The 19526-nt window shown below is 53.9% G+C and overlaps 1 protein-coding gene across 1 annotated transcript in view; it reads right to left on the minus strand.

Moving 5' to 3' along the window:
* The window catches only part of SLIT1 (slit guidance ligand 1), a 170481-nt gene that overhangs the window by 52127 nt on the left and 98828 nt on the right, over positions 1 to 19526 (minus strand). The window contains exons 5-8 of the mRNA XM_024734826.1: positions 4733 to 4804; positions 3220 to 3291; positions 2529 to 2600; positions 1817 to 1980 (exon numbers count right to left, since the gene is read on the minus strand). Coding sequence (XP_024590594.1) covers positions 1817 to 1980; positions 2529 to 2600; positions 3220 to 3291; positions 4733 to 4804 — 380 coding nt within the window. The remainder of the gene's footprint in view (positions 1 to 1816; positions 1981 to 2528; positions 2601 to 3219; positions 3292 to 4732; positions 4805 to 19526) is intronic.

Here is a 19526-nt window from a genome sequence, read left to right on the forward strand (position 1 = left end):
AGTGTGTGATGTTAAGGACCCACACTTTTTAAAACCGAGGTATCATCGGTTATACCAAGTGCACCATCGCACAGCTGGCTGCATTGCCACATGTGGGTACAGCCACAGAACCGCCCCCCGACATGGAATATTTCTATCACCCAAGAAGGTTCCCTCATGCTCCTTCCCTGAGGTAGCCGCTATTCTGAGACCTATCACCAAAGATCTGCTCTGCTTGTCTGTGGACTGCACATAAAGGAAAGCAGATGGCAGGCTCTCTTGCATCTGGCTTCTTGCACTCAACGTAAAATCTCCGAGATTTGCCCATGTTGTTGTGTAGTTTGTTCTTTTCTATTGCTGACTCATAGTCTATTGTACGGATATGCCATCATTGGCTAATCTAGTCTCCTGTTGGTGGACATTTGGGCAATCTCCAAGTCTGGGATATTATGAAAAACGTTGCTTGGATGTTCTTGGACGTGTGTTTGGCAGAACATGTGCACATACCTAGCAGTGGAGCTGCAGAATCACGTCTCACACACGCTGCAGCCCTGAGCACAGTGGTGTTCGAGCGCAGTCTCGGGGGCTGCCGGCGCTGAGGGGGAGGGGACAGCCCCCCCACCCCCGAGCCTCACCCTGAGGAGAGGAGGCTGAGCTCTGTGTGGCTCGCGGGCTCAGATCCACAGGCTTGGGAGGAACGGGCAGCCCCTAATCCTCTGTCACGGATCTGTGAGCTGGTCATTCACTCAGCAAACATCCCTTGAGCATCTATCTCTCTGTGTCAAGTGTGAGCACAGTACTAAGAAATGGCCAGAGAACACCGCACACGTACCCATGTTTCCATGGACGTTGCGATCAGTCTATGCGGGACTCCCTCTGGGGCCAGGGAAGGCTCCCTGGGCCCTGCAGGTTGAGGAGGGAGCAGCAAGGCGGGGAGGATGTAACCAGCAGGGAAACAGCCTGCCAGGAGGCCAGGGTGGGAGGCACCTGCTCCCAGGAGGGGCAGAGGCAGGCACGACTGAGACGCAACGGTGCGGAAGCCACCAGGCAGAGGAGGCACAGATGCCCTCGTCCAGCCTCGCAGAGCTGGAGGGCAGTTTGGACTCTCCTAGGAGCACTGAAAGGCCAGGTAGGGACAAAGCAACAGTGACTAGCCCAAACCTGTGGCTCTCTTTAGGTCATTCTGGCTGCAGTATGGAGATTGGAGGGGCCAGAAAGGAAGTGGGGTGGCCAGGGAGGAGGCTCTCCCAGGACCCCAGGTGGAAGATGGAGGTACGGACTCTGGAGTCCATTTCACTTCGAACCAAGGCGAGAAGGCCCAACTTAATGACTTTTCCAGATAGCAGGGGTGAGACAATGGGCGATGGGAGAGGGGGTAATAGGAGGGGGCAAGGAGTGGGTGGAGTGAGGGGTGGGAGGCAAGGGCGGGAGCTCTGGGTAGAAGCAAAGAAGCAAAAGGGAGACATTGGGTAGAAGGGATGGGACAGAAGGGGACAATGGGTGGGGACAGGAAAGAAGTGATGGGTAGGAGACAGGAGGGGAAATGCAGTGGAGGCAAGAGTTGATGTGTAGACAAAGGTGATGGGTGAGACAACAGATGGGGAAGGAGAAGGAGAGCAGTGAGGACAGGACACAATGAGTAGGGACAGGAGAGAACATGAGCGAGGGTAGGAGACGGTGAGATGTCCTCACCCCATCCATGGATGAGGACCGGAGGTCACGGGTGGGCCAGATATTAATGCGTGCTGACAGGAGGTTAGTGGGAGGGAACAGGAGGCGGGGCGGGGCGGGGGGCAGGCGAAGGGCAGCCGAGAGCCCCGGCAGGGCCTGCACCCACCTGGGCAGCTGAACTCACTCTTCTGGACCTCGGCCACGTTGAGGCCACGCAGGCTGGCAGGGCCTGAGCACTGGGTGAAGAGCCCGATGGTTGGCCGCTGCCTCAGCCACTGGGAGAGCCAGGCCAGGTGGCAGTCGCAGAGCAGGTGGTTGGAGTGCAGGCGGCTGTGGGGTGAGGGAGGAGACAGGGTGGCTCACGACCCACCTGGGCCCCCAGCCCCTGGCCGCACAGTGGGAGCCCCTTCGCCCACGGGGCAGGGGGCCGAGCCCCTGGCGCTCCACTGGGTCAGGGCCCGGCCTACACCCAGTCAGCTGCGCGGCTCAGCCCCGACTTGGGGATTATCTGCAGCAGCGGGAAACTTCCCAGCAGCTGCCCCTTCCCTCCCAGCGGGCTCGGCGGGTGCGAGGGGGCACCCCTTCGGCTGGAGTGTGCCCAGTGAAGACGCATCTCACTGAGCTCACGTAGACACACTGCCCAAATCACCTAACTCATCTTCAAACACAAAAACAAATCATTTGTTGTCCAAGGAAAACATCAACTATAAATGACATTCGACGTCCTTCCGTTGTAGATCACCTCCCCCTCCCCCAACTCCACTCAGCCCCCCGCCCTGAGGTGGCCTCCGGGGCTGCAGAGGAGGCCGAGCTCCTTCTGCTCTGCCCCCGGCACCTCCCCTGCTCACTGTGCTCCCGGCCGCCCTGGGCTGACTCACAAGGTCCGCAGCTTGGGCATGTGGTTGAAGCTGGACATGGGGATGGTGGTGATGCTGTTGTTGTTCAGAGTCCTGAAAGAGGGAAGCCAAAGTCACTGAGCGTCCGCCCAGCAGCAAGCCGCGTGGGAAGGACGGGCACAGCTTCTCCCTCACACTGTGGCTCACAGTCTGCCCTCGAGGTGACCAGCCCTGGGCTGGACCCGGGGGCAACGCCGGAGAGCCACCCTCAGGGAGACCCCTGAGCTGGGACAGTGATGAAGAGGCAGCTGCACCACAGACCCCCAGGCTGGTAGGACGGGGGTGGGGGGCACAGAAGGTGAGGATGGGTGCAGGCTCGGGCTGGCCTGGAAGAAAGCGTGGGGTTTGGACAGACGGAGGGAGAAAGGCGAGGCACTGCAGCCTTGTGTGTTAGAAACTCCAGAGAGACACAGCCACTCGCCCTGGGCTTCATCACGAGCAGTTTAAGCCTGGGTCACACTGCCACAGGCATGACCCCAGGAGTACACGCCCTTCCGTCCTTGGCGACAAGTCTAGGAGAGCAGAGAGCAGGCCTCTGCCCTGGGCTTGGCACCCACCTCCCAGGCCTCCCGCCTCCTGTGGGGCTTCCCAGCCCAAACACCAGCTGCTTGGGCCTCAGCGCCCGTGATAGCCAGCTCTCCTGCCTCTGTTTCCCTTCCTATGTTTCACTTACAGCACTTCCAGCCCCCGCAGAGCCCGGAAAGCTCCTTCCTCAATGCAGCTGATCTGGTTCTTGTCCAGCTGTCTGTGGAGCAAAGGAAGGTTACAGAGAGGATGGCTTGTTGCCTACAGTGGGGATGTCCAGACATTCTGATCAACCACTCCATTAGTTTAAAAAAAAAAAAGACCTGACCCCAATCATTTGTCCAGTACATACGTGTTGATCCAAATAGTAAATGTTAATAAAAGCTTAAATTCTTTCTCATTTTTAGTTAAAACAGTAAGTATAAATAAGTTATATTATACTCCTCTCCCCAACCTTGCATATTTCCTGGGGAGCAGGCACCGCCCCCTCTTTGAAGACCACCTAGAGGGTGCTTGCTGGTGGCTGTAAAATCAGAGTCTGTCACAGGAGCCATGGCAGCCACAGCCGGCAAACAGATTTCAGCCTGAGTGCCAAGTGAGACCGACTCACAGTGGCTACCTGGACTGCTGCTCCCAGAATAAACTGAAGCTGTGATTGGGCTCCTTGGGAAAGAATGCGGTGATCAATTACCAATGTCTACTACAGGCACGAGGGTCAGGGAGTGACAAGCGTGCCAGGCATTTGCCATCACCATGGCAGTCAGACCTGGGTTGGGGTGGAGTGTAAGCCTGGACCAGAATAAATTTGAGTAATAGAAATAAACCATTATATTTAAACAGCATTCGGCTTCCCTGGTGGCACAGTGGTTAAGAGTCTGCCTGCCAATGCAGGGTACATGGGTTCAAGCCCTGGTCTGGGAAGATCCCACATGCTTAGCTGCGGACAACTAAGCCCGTGCGCCACAACTACTGAGCCTGCGCTCTAGAGCCTGTAAGCCACAACTACTGAGCCCACGTGCCACAACTACTGAAGCCTGTACGCCTAGAGCCTGTGTTCCACAACAACAGAAGCCACCGCAGCGAGAGAGGCCCGTGCACCACAACGAAGAGTAGCCCCTGCTCACCGCAACTAGAGAAAAGCCCACGTGCAGTAACAAAGACCCGACGCAGCCAAAAATAAAATAAATAAATTTTAAAAAATAGCATTCAACAAAGTGTATTTATTTCCATATCTCATTTAAACCTCAGAGCAAGCTGTGAGAGAAATATGATGTCCCCATTTTGCAAAACAATATATAGAGGCTCAGTGAAGTTAACTGACTTGCAGCAGCTTATACAATACGCACCTGCAAGAAAACATTCAGACCCAGCTCTCCCCACCTACTGGAGGGTAAGGGCACAGAGACTGTCCATTGCAATGGAACAAGGACATCACCCAAGCACCCCACAGTTCATGACACTCCCTTCCACCTGGCCCCAAAAGATTGCCTGTTTCCTCCAGCCCCAGACTGTTCCAGAAGACCATGCTGGCACGAGCCATCTCAGAGCCCAGGCCAGCTCCTCGGCTGCCTGGACCACAGGGCTTGGGGAGACCCAAAAGGATGCTGACAGGGGTGGCCCAACAGTCCCCAAGCCCCTCTCCCTCCCAGGCCCATACTCACAAATTTTTGAGGTCTGTGGCTCCACGAAAAGCCTTTCTGGGGATGGCCTGGATGCTGTTCTCACTCAGGTCCCTGTGAGGACAAAGCCAGAGGGAGAACACTGTCAGAAAAGATTTCTCCAGAGTGCCCTGATGAGTCAGGGAGGTCAAGCAGGCCAGACAGTGCCCAGACCAGACGCAGCTGTATCCCAGCACCTGGGACAGTGCTTGGCATGCAAAGATCACTGGGTAAACATTTGTCGAATGAATGAATGAGTGAATAAATGAGCTGGAACTCGGTCCCCAGCCACCTCCCCTTCTCTGGGCAGAGAGGTTGCAGCTGGGGGATGCAGCCTGGGGCAGCAGGGATCAGCTCTGCCAGCCCCCAAGCCTGCCCACCAGACCCACCAGGGTCAGCTCAGCCCCCAAGGCATTGTCCAGGGCTGCAAAGGAGCAAGCAAAGAAGGAGCTTCTCGACGGGGCCCACAGCTGCCCTGAGACCTATGGCGAGTCTACCTACCGTTCCTGATCTGTTTTACTGACCAGGAATGGAGGCTTCAGAAGAAGGCACAGCTGGACCCCAGATAACCCAGCCAGTAGGTGGCCCACCAGGTTGTGAACTCCAGGCTGGGTCTGACTCCAGACCCCATGGTCTCGGGGACTGCAGGGGGCAGGGCTGCCATTGAGCCTGGATCCACACGGGGCACTGAGCGTGCTGGCCTAGGGACTGCCGTGCTGCATCCCTGCCCTGGGGCTTGGAGGGCAGGGACCTCTGAGGACTCCATCACCTCCCCATTATTAAAGTCCTGAAGTGAGGGAGGAGGCATTGCAGGGACTCAGCAACTCAGCTTCTGCTCCCCAGCAGGATTGGGCCTCAGGCACCTGTCTACCTGCCTCTCCTCCCTCTCTCAATCCTCATTGCGGAACGCCCCTTTGCTTCCCACCATGCTGATAACAACCACCCCCCAACGCCTGCACCGCCCTGCGCCCTGCGTGTTGAGCGCGCCTGAGCCTCGCACTAACCGTGGGGCAAATACTACTGCCGTCCCCCTTTCGCAAAGGACAAGAGGGAGGCTCACGGAAGTTACACAGCTTTTTTGAGAGAACACTGGCGGGTTGGTGGGTGGCGGCTCCAGAATCTGAAACTGGCAGTCAGGTTCCAGAGCCTCCCCTTGCACAGCAGCCCTGGGAGGAACTGCAACCTCAGACGGCCAGGGCTGCCTGTCCCCACGTGGGACGGGCAGTTCTGCAGACCCTGGACCCTCCTCCTGGGCCAGGCCCATGGGGCTTTGACCATCTCCATCCCTTCAACCATTCACCCCACGGGCCTCAGGGTTCACCTCAAATCTGAGAACACAGCCCACAGGGTCACTCAGTGCACTGTCCCCTGAGCTGCGGGAACCGCTCCCCTCTGCCTGGGTTTTTCTGCTGAGACAACAAAACAGAAGCATCGCAGCAGAGCGCATGGGGCCCTGACCTCAGAAAGGCAGGTTCGAATCCCGGTTCCCCACCTTCTGGCTGTGCATCTGTGGCTCAGCCTTTCCCTCCTGAGCCCCAGTTTCCTTGTGTGCAAAGTGGGGGAATACAAGCCTTGCAAGGCCTGCCCCACAAACCGCCCCAAACCCTGCCCCCTGCACAGAGTGTGAGCTAACCTCTGTGAGCTCCCTCCCCTCCAAACCCCGACCCCTCCTGTCCCCGAGCTGCCTAACCGGCCCCAAGCACCTGTGGTCCAAAAGGGCTTTGTCACCATCACACCCCCTGTTCCCTGCTCGGTCTCTCCTTGAAGGAAGGCGTCTCAAGCCTGTGACACAGCCTCTCCTCTCTCTCCTCCAAAACTACATTCCTGCTGTGTCTGGCTTCACTATAATAGGCCTGTGCCTGTCCCTTAATGTGACAGCAGCTTCTCTCCCCTCTCCTCCCGGCCTCCCAGATTTCAGAAAGATGGAGGGTGCCCAGGAGTGGGGACCTCTGGTAGCACCCTCATCTCAGCCCTACCTAGCACTTCGCCCTTCAGCCAAGCTTGGGAGGAAACTCTGGGCTGACAGCTCGCAACCATTATTCCGTTTAATTCTCACTACAATCCTGCAAGAAGGTTTCTCCCTTGTATCGACTAGTTTATTGATTTAGGCCAACCTTGTTCCAGAAAGGCTTTAAGGTGACTTATAGGGATTTATAAAACAGCAAGAGAGCAGGAGTAAAAAGTAGGGCAAAGAAAAGACAAATCAATATCGGACACCAAGCATGCAGCACCACGTGATCCACACAGCTGCCTGGTCGGGACAGGGGGTAGGTTCTAAGCTTTCTGAGAGCTGATGTGAAAAGGGAAAACTGGTCAGTTAACTGCATCCCCGATATATGTATAAATTCAAAAGAACCAGTTTCTCGGGAGTAGAGCTGTTTTTGGCACTAAGATGAGACAAGAATTTCTCAGGGGTCTTTATAAAAAATGACTGTGTGTCCTAATCAATAACGTTAGATCCTTATAATAAATGGGTTTCAAGTGTCTGTTTCTTATAATAACATCACATCAAAGTATGATTCAGGCAGAGCAATTCTATAAGGATGCACACCGGGAGCTAAGTGGGAAAGGGAGGGGCAGGAACGGTCTGTCAAAGGCAGGACGCATCGAGCCTGGCATGATCCAAGAGTAGCTGAGAGCAGGAGGTGCTGGGAAGAGAGTGTTGGCAGGAAAAAGCCTTGCAGACCAGAGAAGGCGACAGGTTAGACCAGAGAGGGGTGTGATCTGATGGCCTTTTAGACATGGCTCTGGGGCACCAAAGCTTATAGAGAAAAGACGCTGCCCCCAGTGGACACCAAGTGCCAATTACTGAGGCGAGGGTCCAGGGGTGGGTGTGGATCCACCAGGGCCAGGCCACAGTAGTGAGCCAGTGCTCACACTGTTAAAATGAGTAAAGAAAACTGAATTTGAGACCTTAAAGAGGCCAGCCTCTAGACCAGAGGGAAACAGGAGAGCCTTGAAAGGTGGAGGAAAATGCAGAGTGCTGACAGCAGAGAGGGTGGTGGAGAGAACCCGAACTCTGCAACGGAAGGATCTAAGTTCAGTTCCTGCTTCTGCCATTTACATTAGAAGTTACATGCCCGAGAGCTTCAATTTCCCTATTTGTAATATGGGGATTAAAATATCTACCACGCAGGGCTTTGAAGATGATTAAGAGAGCTCATGTAAATATTTATGCTTCTGTTCTAGTACCTCCATTTGGCAATACTTAAGAAATGTTGGGGGGGCTTCCCTGGTGGCGCAGTGGTTGAGAGTCCGCCTGCTAATGCAGGGGACACGGGTTCGTGCCCCGGTCCGGGAAGATCCCACATGCCGCGGAGCGGCTGGGCCCGTGAGCCATGGCCGCTAAGCCTGTGCGTCCGGAGCCTGTGCTCCACAACGGGAGAGGCCACAACAGTGAGAGGCCCTCGTACCGCAAAAAAATAAAAAAAAATAAAATTAAAGAAATGTTGGGGGCTTCTTTGGTGGTCCAATGGTTAAGACTTTGCCTTCAAATGCAGCGGGTGCAGGTTCGATCCCTGGTCGGGGGGAGCTAAGATCCCACATGACTCGGGGCCAAAAAACCAAAACATAAAACAGAAGCAGTATTGTAACAAATTCAATAAAGACTTTAAAAATGGTCCACATTTTAAAAAATCTTAAAATAAATAAAACTCTTAAGAAAAAAAAAAATGTGGGCTTTTGTCCAGCCTTAATTAAGCACAGTCCGCCTATCCCTTTGCTAAGGTTCTGACTGTTGTCTCCTGTTATCTCACTAGGGGGCGCCAGAAGCCTTCCCCGGACTTGGATGCTTGCTCAGCCATTTGGCAAACCCAAACAAAGCTATTCATTTTTTTGCCTCGTCGATCCCCTACCTGGTCAACAACTGTTTTGTCTTTCCCAGACCTCTTTGAAATAAAGTTTCTTATATCCATTTTCACCAGGTTGGCATGCAAACTTCAAATGTACCACCTACAACTTTTCTCATCATATTTTCCCAGGCCCTGAGCCTCCTTTTCCTCCCTGAAACTTGATCGATGTTGCCCTATTCTTCTCCCTCGGTGACCTTGTCAGAGACCCTGAAGTGAGGTGCGTGGCCTGGGGTATGTCGGGGCAGAATGAGATACACTGAGAGAGGCCATCCTGGAAGAGGGTGGGCTGTGGAGCTGGAAGGACAAACCCAAACCCGGAGCAGCTGGTGGCCCGATCCTGGCCAGGGGGAAGCACAGGGCACAGAACCACAGGGCAGACAGCAGCTCAGAAGGACGCCTCAGGCAGGACAGCAAGAAGCAGATTCGAGAGCAAGGATGCAGCAACCAGACAAGGGACCGGCTGGGGACAGATTCTATGGGAAAGGATAAGGTCCTAGATTTCTGACAAGCTCCCAGGGTATACAGAGGCTGCTGGTCCAGGAAGCACACACTGAGAGGCCAGGGCATAGAGGAGAATGCCCACAGCTGAGTGTCACCCTGGAGACTTGGGTTCAACGAGCCCTGTCTCACCCACTTACATCATGTGGTCTCGGGTGAGTCACTAACCTCTCTGGCCTCAGTTTTCTCATCTGCAAAATGTGGGTGAGAAGTGGTACCTACCTTGCAGGCTCTGATGTGACAGGCACTGGGTGCTCTCACCCCTGCCCATGACTCCACATGTGCTGCCGTTCCTTCATTGCCTCGAATCCCTCCTGCCACAGGACCTCCGCACATCCGTTCCCTCTGCCGAGACTATTCCTCCACTCTTGAGGAGGAATGGTAACTTCTATTCATCCTTCACATCTCAGTCTACAGACACCTCCTCTGACAGCTCCCTCTGCTGCAGGCTCCCAGGGCCCCGACGCTTTCTCTTCTCAGCACTAATCCAGGTTTATAATGAAATATTTGTGCACTGGATGTAATAAAATACTGATTTTTGGTTAACACCCCTCTCTGCCTCCAGACAGTCCCTGGACACCTGGTGCGTTGCAGAGGCTCAGTAATTTTTAGCTGAACTGAACTAAAGTGGATCCTTCCATGATTCTCTTGCTCCAATCCCTCTGCATTTTCCGGATTAAAGCAAAGAGTTAAGACAGGCCATGTGACTGAGAGGGAAAAGCAGGGGCTTGGGGCAGGATGGCTGGTTCTGTGTGAACTTCGTGAGACCAGACCTCTTCCCCGTGCACTGGGTATGGTTGTACTTGCTCTGCCTAACACTCACCCAACGAGCGAGGGCTCTGAAGCGGGCTGGGGGAAGAAGCGCTTGTTGCCAACGGTGTTATAATCAACCCTGCCCTTCCCTTCGCCCATCTTTACGGAACTTCGATAATAACCCTCCATGGCTCTGAGGTGGTCCCAGCAGCGTGAGCAGAGAGGTGGGGGAGCCTCTGAGGAAGGTAAGTGACTCCCAGGACCCACAGGAGGACAGGGAGCTGGAGCCCCTGGGGTCCACCCGGGGGACTCGAGGTAAGGGTGCTGCAGGCGAAGATCCCCCTGCCTGAATCCCACCACCCAAGATCAAGGGCCCTGGGACGCGAGCTGCTGCCAGTACCTCCACCCCCGGGGTCTGGGACACCCCCAATGACCCCAGCTGGGTCCCCCTTCCCTGAAGAGAAGGGGGTAGCAAGCCCACAGCCTGGCTTGGGCACCGCCCCTCCTCCTGCACACTGCCAATCCCTCCAGCCTCTGCCAGGGCCGGGAGAGGCAGGGGCTAGAAAGCCGAGGTCAGGACCCCATGTTCTCTCTGCTAATCCCCCTTCACGCTCTAACCAGATTGGGTCCTGCTGGCAGACCGGCCTGAGGGGATCAGCACAGGGGGCATTTCCTGCCAGAGATGCTGGGCACCAGCCAGAGCCACCTCCCTGCCGGCCCCACTGCAGAGCTGGGGGCCTGCTCTGTCTGCCTTTCAAGCCACACGGAGGCTCTGGGCAACCTGGCCTGTTCCCTCGCCCGCTGGTTACCGTGTGCTCGCCCAGTATGGGGATGGAGGAAACCAGGGCAGCCCGACTGTTCCAGGCCACCTCCCCCAGGGCTCCCTTAGCGGATTAAGGACTTGGGCCTTGGGCCTTGAAGCCAGCCACGTACCTCCCCACCGAGGGACCTCCTGGCAGTTTCCTAACGCCTTGAGCCTCAGTCTCCTCCTCAGTAAAGTGGGAATGACTGTGGGGTCATGGGGCCTAACTGAGGCTGTATGCGGTGCTCTTGGCTGGGATTGGCAGAGTCAGCTGTCACCGCTAATCGTCTTCATGGGCCTCAGGGCTGGGGGGCCAGGGAGGGTCAGGGTGGAGAAATCCAGGTCTTGCTAGAGTCTGTCATACAGATTGAAGTAAGTCAGAAAGAGAAAGACAAATACTGTATGCTAACACATATATATGGAATTTAAGAAGAAAAAAATGTCATGAAGAACCTAGGCGTAAGACAGGAATAAAGATGCAGTGCTACTAGAGAATGGACTTGAGGATATGGGGAGGGGGAAGGGGAAGCTGTGACAAAGCAAGAGAGTGGCATGGACATATATACACTACCAAACGTAAGGTAGATAGCTAGTGGGAAGCAGCCGCATAGCACAGGGAGATCAGCTCGGTGCTTTGTGACCACCTAGAGGGGTGGGATAGGGAGGGAGGGAAGGAGGGAGACGCAAGAGGGAAGAGATATGGGAACATATGTATGTGTATAGCTGATTCACTTTGTTACAAATCAGAAACTAATATACTATTGTAAAGCAATTATACTCTAATAAAGATGTAAAAAAAAAGAAAAACTCCAGGTCTTGGAATCAGGGGGATGAGGCTGGAGGCTGGCTCTGCCACCAGCCCACTGTGTGATCTCGGGCAAGACCGGCGGTTAGTTCCCAGCCCCTGGGTCTCCCCTTCCAACAGCACTACCTCCCAGTGAGGTCGGGAGGATTAAATCACACACGGGTGAGCCCAGCTCCGGGCAGCCTCCCTCATGCTGCTGCGGCTGCTAAGTGCCACCCAAGGACCCTCAGCTGGTGACTCAGCACCCACGTCTCTGGCACCTGAACCAGCAGCATCGGAGCCACCTGGGAGTTTTAGAAACATGAACTTTCTAGCCCCGCCTACTGAATCAGAATCTGCATTTTAGTAAGATCCCCCCAGGTGATTCATATGCATGTTTAAGTTTGAAAAGTGCTGGGGCTTCCCTGGTGGCGCAGTGGTTAAGAAACCGCCTGCCAATGCAGGGGACACAGGTTCGAGCCCTGGTCCAGGAAGATCCCACATGCCGCGGAGCAACTAAGCCCATGTGCCACAACTGAGCCTGCACTTTAGAGCCCGCGAGCCACAACTACTGAGCCCGTGTGCCACAACTACTGAAGCCTGCGCGCCTAGAGCCCGTGCTCCGCAACAAGAGAAGCCACCGCAATGAAAAGCCCACGCACCGCAACAAAGATTAGCCCCCGCTCGCCACAACTAGAGAAAAGCCCGCGCGCAGCAACAAAGATTAGCCCCCGCTCGCCGCAACTAGAGAAAGCCCGCGCGCAGTAAAACAAATAAATAAAAAAAATTTTAAAAAGAACAGTGCTGCATCTGACAGAGGGAAGCTTAAAACTCTTCCTGTCCCCAGCTAGGGCTAAAGCAAAGGGGTCGTAGCCCCTGTACCTGCCAGCTTTCCAAAGCCAGGGGCAGAGGAGACAACTCCCACTCCTTAGGGGGCGGGATGGGAAGAGACTTGGACACAGACACCTCCACTGGGTGGAGAGAGGGAAGAGCAGCCTCTGACCTGTCACCTGTGGCATGCCACTGCCCACCTTCATGGGGAACAGAGGAGGTGCTCACCAGAGGCAGGGCAATGACAGCCACAACATTAGTACCACCGCCCTCCCTACATTCCTGCTGGGGTTGGGGCAGGGGGAAGCTGCCTGAGAGGCACTCAGCTCCTCCATGCCAACAGGAACCACTGCTCCAGCTCAGGGCCCCAGCCAGGGGCTGGAAGACAGAGCCCCAGGGGGCTGCTCTGTACCCCAGGTCCCTGCTGCAGGATGCACCCCAGGGCTGGGATGCCAGGTGCACACCCACATCTAAGGTGCTCCTGGGATCCGGCAGGACCATCCCTCCTTTGTCTCTGCCTATCCTTCGAGCCTCCCCTCAAATCCTACCCTTTCCACCCAGGAGGGAAATTAGTTCTGCAGTTACCCCTCCCCGCCCAGGCTCCCCAGCCCACGGACAATATTCAGGGGCCCCAGATCTACCCTCCGTGGGTACGTGGCATGTGCGTGCACCTGTCTCCAAGTGACCTTCAAGGCGGGTTCCTGAGAGACATTTGGTGATAAGGACCTGAACCCTTTCTGCCTGGGCTCCAACCTCAAGGTAATGACTGGGACTTTGTCATTCATAAATCTCAGGTGCTCCCAGGAGAGCAAACTGAAAGCTTATCAGGGGCTGATTCTCAGTGTGGATGAGTTTGTTTCATCAACTCCAGAAGTCAAGTTTGGGTCGGGGGAAGGGGGAGAGTGCAGAAGAGACCAGGGAGTAGTATCAAAGGACAGGCTGGTGGTGGGGTGAAGGGGGAACTGGTCCCACCATCCACAGCCTAGTTTCCTTTGATCTTGGGCCCCGCTCCCCTGCTGTTGTCAAAACAAAGGAAAGACACCCGCACCCCACCTCGGAGCTGCCTCTGTCTTCTCCTAAGGCTGCACTAAGTAGCCAGTTCCCCTTGCTAATCCTTGGGCTCCCCGATCCCCTCTCCTCTCCTCCCGAGGGCCAGAGTCAGGCCAGCTAGGATAAACGGCGGGGGCCATCAGATAAGCCTGTGTCCCCCAAAGGACCTCAGTGAGGGGAGGGTGAGGTGCTGGCCAGGCAGTAGCTGGTCTGGGAGGGGAGCCAGGCGACCCGGGTTCAAAAGCAAGCTCAGAATCAACTGGCTGCCTCTTTGCACCTCAGTTTCCTCATCTGTAACAAGCTTATGAGGGGCAAACAGACAAAGGTATGTGAATGTATCCCAAAGACTGTCTGGCACACAGTAGGTGGCAATCACGTTGCCACCAAGGCTTCAAACCACCCCTACTAATTGCTGGGTGGTCCAGGTCTGACCCCTCTCCTTCTCCACCCCTATCCTCCTAAGGTGGTTACGATATTCATGGAATTAAAGCTCACGCATGCTCTGTGAGGCCTTGAGATTTTAAAAAGTGTTAAACACACAATATTTCCCCAAGGAACTCCTGAAGTCCAAACTCCCGTAGGTAATTTTGGAGGCTCACACCATAGATGGTGGGGTTGGAGCTTTGCAGGAAAAATGGGCTGCTCCAAGCTACCAGTGCACGCCAGGCACCATCAGCAGGAAAGATGCCCTTCCTCTCCTGTCCACCACACTACCCCGAAGCCACACACCCTCCTGTGGCCAGCCCCCCCTCCCTCTAGACCCACGGAGTTAATGTTGCAGAAACCTCATTAGGAAGAGACATTAAGCAGCCCTGGATCACGGCGCCATAAAACCAGCCTTGGTAACATTTCTGTGAATTGGGCTGTTTGTCATGCAGCTACCGATCACTGCAATCAATCCCCACAATAGAGATATCAGAGGAGATGCACGCACCCCACAAAGCAACCACAGAGCCCTGCCAAGGAAAGCTGCTCAGAGGCTGGAGTCCCATTCAGGAGTGAGTGGCTCAAGGACAAACAGGAAACAGACGAGAAGGCACAGGTCCCAGCCACCATGGCAAGAACACGATAACGGCAATTGGGCAAATGAAGGAGGCGGGGGAATGCAAGCCCCTCTTAATGTGAGTGCCGGGTAAGGCCTTCCCTGTAATCAACCACCATGCACTGAGCCCCCAGGAAGCTCCAGGCATTCTGCTGAGTCCTGAGCAGGGATGCACTGGGGGAGACAAGGCTCTTGTCCCAGACACATTTGAGTCGTTAGGACCAATAACTTCAGAGATTCCCAGCCCAGGCACACAGTGGGAAAGGGGCAGGGGGGTTCAGCAGGAGAAAGAATCAAGATATAGAGGAAAGAACATGAGCTTTGGAGCCAAACAACCCTGGGTTTGATTCCAAGCTCCACCACTTACTGCCTGTGTGACCTTGGGAAGTTACTCAACCTCTCTGAATCTGGTTGCTCATGTGTAAAGGAGAGTTCACCACAGCTCCCTCTTGCTGGGTTATATAGTGAGGATTAGATACCAAATGTGCCATTTAAATAAAGCACAAAGATAGGCAAAACGCATCTATGCTGTTAGGAATCAGGACCGTGGTTACTGTTGTGAGGGGATTAATGACTGGAAGGAGGAACAAGAGGCTTCTGGGTGCTCGTGATGTTTTCATTCTTGATCTCTTGCTGGTTATATGGGTGTGTTCACTTTGTGAAAATTCAGCGAGTTATATATACGAAAATACATAACACATGTACAGAAATTTGCACTTTCCTGAATATATGTTATACTTCAATGAAAAGTTTTTAAAAACAACATTTAAGCACTGATTCCAGTGCGTGGTGCTTTGAAGGCATTCAACAAATGCTAATGTCCTGCCTCCCTGATCCTCCGCAGAGGAGACAAAGGTGGAAAAAATCTTTGAGGTGACCAACACCCAAAGAATTGGGGCTCACAATTCTAAGCGGTGGGGAAATCCCCAGGCTGAGAGGACACCGCACAGAGGGCGGCAGAAACAGTGCCCACCCCAAAGTGATGAAGGACTGGGAATCAACATCAAACAGACAAGGAGGCGGGAAAGCAGGCCCTGTGGGCACGTGAGCATTTTGACTGTGCCGGGTGAGATGCCGTACCCCAGGGTAGGACGGCATCTGTCTCCGTTGCAGCAGTTCACGTCTGCTTACACATCTCCCTGAAGAGCAGGTACAGTGCCCTGCTCCAGGATGAGACCTCAGGGTCCAGTGGGATGGGCTGAGATGCTGATGTTGGAGGAGCGAGGACCTTGGGGCCCCGCAGGGCAGGCCTGGGGCCTGGGCCAACAGAAGAGCCTTCAGAGCTGGTCTGGATTCCTTCTTTGCCTTGTTTCAGGAAGGAATTAAGGCAGTTTTAGGGATACATTATAAAATGGAGTAAGATAACAGGAACCAGAGGAAGAGTTAAAAAAAAAAAAAAGACAAAAATGAGTAGACATATCAAACAAGAGGGAGAAGTATACCCTACAAAAGCCTCTGCATCTGCTACATATGGGCCTGGGCTTCTCCCAGCCTAGGAGGATGTGGAGACTGCTGTGCATATAGTTCACCAAGTCCACAGATGAAAACAAGCTTGGGGGAGAGGCATGGCCTTTCCTGGTTCTAAAACCAAGCATGGGGGACTTCCCTGGTGGAGCAGTGGCTAAGAATCCACCTGCCAATGCAGGGGACACGGGTTCGAGCTCTGGTCCAGGAGGATCCCACATGCCGTGGAGCAGCTAAGCCCGTGCGCCACAAGTACTGAGCCTGCGCACCTAGAGCCCGTGCTCCACAACAAGAGAAGCCACCGCAATGAGAAGCCCACGCACCGTAACAAAGAGTAGCCCCTGCTCGCTGCAACTAGAGAAAGCCCGCGTGCAGCAACGAAGACCCAACGTAGCCAATAAATAAATAAATAAACTTTTAAAATAAATAAATAAATAAAACCAAGCATGGAGGCTTCGTACGGGTCCCATAAAGAGGCAGCAGCAGAACAGAAAAGCAGGACATTTACCAGCAACCCCAAAGGAGGCTCAAGGATATTAGGTTGCCTGTTTCTGAGTCACTTCCCCAGAAGCCAAGTCACAGATCAGCCAGTTCTCCAAAGGGCCCATTTGCTAAATTTCTTTTGTTTCCTTTACCAATTTGGTTTTAGTTGGGTTGTTTCCCATTTGTCTTCACAAAGGCCTTTCAGGGGCTGTTGGGTTTCCCTGCCCCAGCTCCTGGCGGTCACAGGGAGAGACTGGGGCTGGGCTCACCGTGGTTCAAACACCAGGAGCGGGGCCAGAGACAAATGGACCAGTCCTGAAAATACTATCATAAGGGCGAAACGCAAACCAGTCGACTCACACAAAGTAGTTAAAGAAAGTAAGTCGGGCTTCCCTGGTGGCACAGTGGTTGAGATGCAGGGGACATGGGTTTGTGCCCCGGTCCAGGAAGATCCCACATGCCGCGGAGCGGCTAGGCCCGTGAGCCTTGGCCGCTGAGCCTGCGCGTCCAGAGCCTGTGCTCCGCAAAAAAAAAAAAAAGAAAGTAAGTAAATTTGATGAATTGGTCATTTGACAAACTGGCCATTCAGTGAATTGACTTTTGGCAAATTGGCTTTTAGCAAAATGACATTTGGTAAATTGGTCTGCTTCTGACACAGCACTGTGTTTCACAGGGCAATTACTTATACACTGCCAGTCCAGGCTAATGGCCTGGGATCAGAGCTCAGGAGAAGTCGTTCTCCAGACAAGTCAACCTCTCCCCATGCGCTGCTCTCCACTGGCCTGCCTTGAGCCAGGGTGGATTTTAGAATATTTTGAGGGATGCATGCACGCAGATCATCCTTCATTCATATCATTTTTCTCAGTTAAGTTTATCCGGCTCTGAGGGCAGACTCTGGGTCGTCCCTCATAAGGACCTGGGAGTGGTATGGGCAGGATTCAATGTGGTTTGGGAAGAGAAAGACCCAGGCACAGGGGCAACCCGACTGGGCAAGTAGAAGCCAAGCTGTGCGCGGGGAGGGGGCTCCACTCAGGACAAGTGACCAAGTTGTTAGTTTGAGTTTCCCCAGGGAGAACTTGGGGGCCCTGGCCGATGCGGCACGGCACCTAATGCCAGAACAGACGTCTGACTGAAGTCCACGGCAGGAGTGGTCCACCAAGGAGGCCAACAGAGGATCACTGAGCCCCTGAGGCATTCCCAATCCTCTCCTCCCTGACCCGTAAGGGGAAAATGGGGTCCATTTCTTTTACCAAAGACCTCGCCCACTGTCCCCCCATCCCCTTCAGAGCAGTCCAGGCCCTGTCTGAGTCTTGGTCTTAGGAGTTTCTCAGAAGAAAAGGGGAGCTTGGGGGACTGGAATGGCACAAGGTCAGCCTCCCCAGAATATTTGCAGCCCCTCACCTCCCCTCCATATACACTCACAGGGATGCCCAAAGGGTATAAGACCCTTAAGTACCTCCCAGACAGGCAGAAAGACAGAGCCTTGTCATGTTACAAGGCAAGGAAAGTGTCTAGTTGGCTGAGTGTGTTCTGCAGGTGGCAACAGCAGCAAGAAAGCCCAGAAAAGCGAGGCGGAGGGGCTGGGCGTGGAGCTGTCCGTGGTGCTGAAGCCTCTCAGCAGCTCTTCTTCTGGTCAAGGCTAAAGCCCAGAACCCAAAGACCTTGGGTTCCAGCCACCTTCCACCTTACCCAGGTGGCCCACACGCCAAACCTTGTAACACCAGCTTTTTTTTTTTTTTTATAAGCCCACAGAGAGTCTGGCTCACAGTATATACACAGAGGGTCAGGATAGCCCCACATGAGCATCAAGGGACCCATTCGTAGACTTAGGAGAGGCATGTGCTGAGCACAATCCACGTTACTAAGCTACTTCTAGACAGAGGTGAAGCTCGATACTGCCCCATTTCTCGAGAACTAAGATCTCCCGCTGCCTGGACATAGAACAAAGCACAGAGAAGTGCTCAGAAATCCCCTGGCCACGTCAGATCCTTGCACAAACGCCGCTCATTATTTCAATCCTTAGGACCTTAATGATCATCACTGATGCTTGTATAACACACAGTTACTATTATTGATGATGATAGCTACATATATTAAGGATTTATTATGAGCCTGGCACTGTGCTAGGTATTTTATATGTTTTATATGCATTATCTCATTTAATCCTTAAAACAGCTTTCTGAGATAAATCACTCCCACCTCTCTGGTGTGGATGTTGACAGTGGGAGAGGTTAGGGCATGGGGCGGGGGTGGGTAGAGAGTATATTGGAACAGTCCATGCTTTCCACTCGATTTTGCCCTGAACCTAAAACTGCTCTAAAAAATAAAGTCTATTAAAAAGAAAACCTCTCACCATACCTGTTTTCCGGGTACCATAACTGAGGTGTCGTAACTTTCCCAGGCTGTCTGACTGCAGAGCCCACAAGCTAACCCACTATGCTACATTGGCTCAGCACATTAGAACCATCAAAGCGATGGACAGGTGGGTGGGGAGGCATCTAGAAGCGTACACATGTCAGCAGTGACATTTGATAGATGAACGGGGAGGGAGGAGGTGAAAGCCTAGAAAGCAGAGTATGGTAACGCACATTCGTAATGTTGACAGCGAGTCATCAAGAAAAGGTTAAACTATGTGCAGGACCCTCTGTTTTAGAACTTAGATAATAGTATAATAAATTACAGATGCATCTCATCAAAAATGGTGGGAGGTTAGCATGTGTTCCCTGAGCAGCCAGGCCATGGGGAGAGCAGAATGCCAGCCCCTGCTGGGATGTGCATTGCCCATGGACTTCTCCTTGCACCTGGATTCCCACAAGTATCTCAGAAACTGTCACTTCTTTCAAACCCCCGTATGTTTGAAAAACAAAGAGGCAGGCTTTGGAATCCTGTGGCGAGGGGCTTCAATCACAAGTCAGTACAGACAGGCAGCATCCCCTGGGCCTCTGAGAATGCAGGGGTTCTCGTGCAGGGGAGCACCTGACACCTGAAGGGGAGGATCCAAGGCCACCAGCCACTGGCTTCTCACAGAGTCTCTGGCGCACCCTCTGGGCCACCACCCAAGAGCCCCCAGCAAAATAAATGATCACCAGGGCTCCTGTCCCCAATCTTCATCTAGGTGTAGAAATGAGGCTAACCCTGCACAACCTGGAACACAGAGGGCACCCAGACCTCCTGGTGTGGTGGCGGTGACCAGCTTCCGGGAGAGACAGACAGAGGGTTGGGGGGGGGGGGCGCCCGCG

This window comes from Neophocaena asiaeorientalis, unplaced genomic scaffold (genome assembly GCF_003031525.2).
Source record: "Neophocaena asiaeorientalis asiaeorientalis breed wild unplaced genomic scaffold, Neophocaena_asiaeorientalis_V1.1 scaffold240, whole genome shotgun sequence".
NCBI classification, from domain to species: domain Eukaryota; kingdom Metazoa; phylum Chordata; class Mammalia; order Artiodactyla; family Phocoenidae; genus Neophocaena; species Neophocaena asiaeorientalis.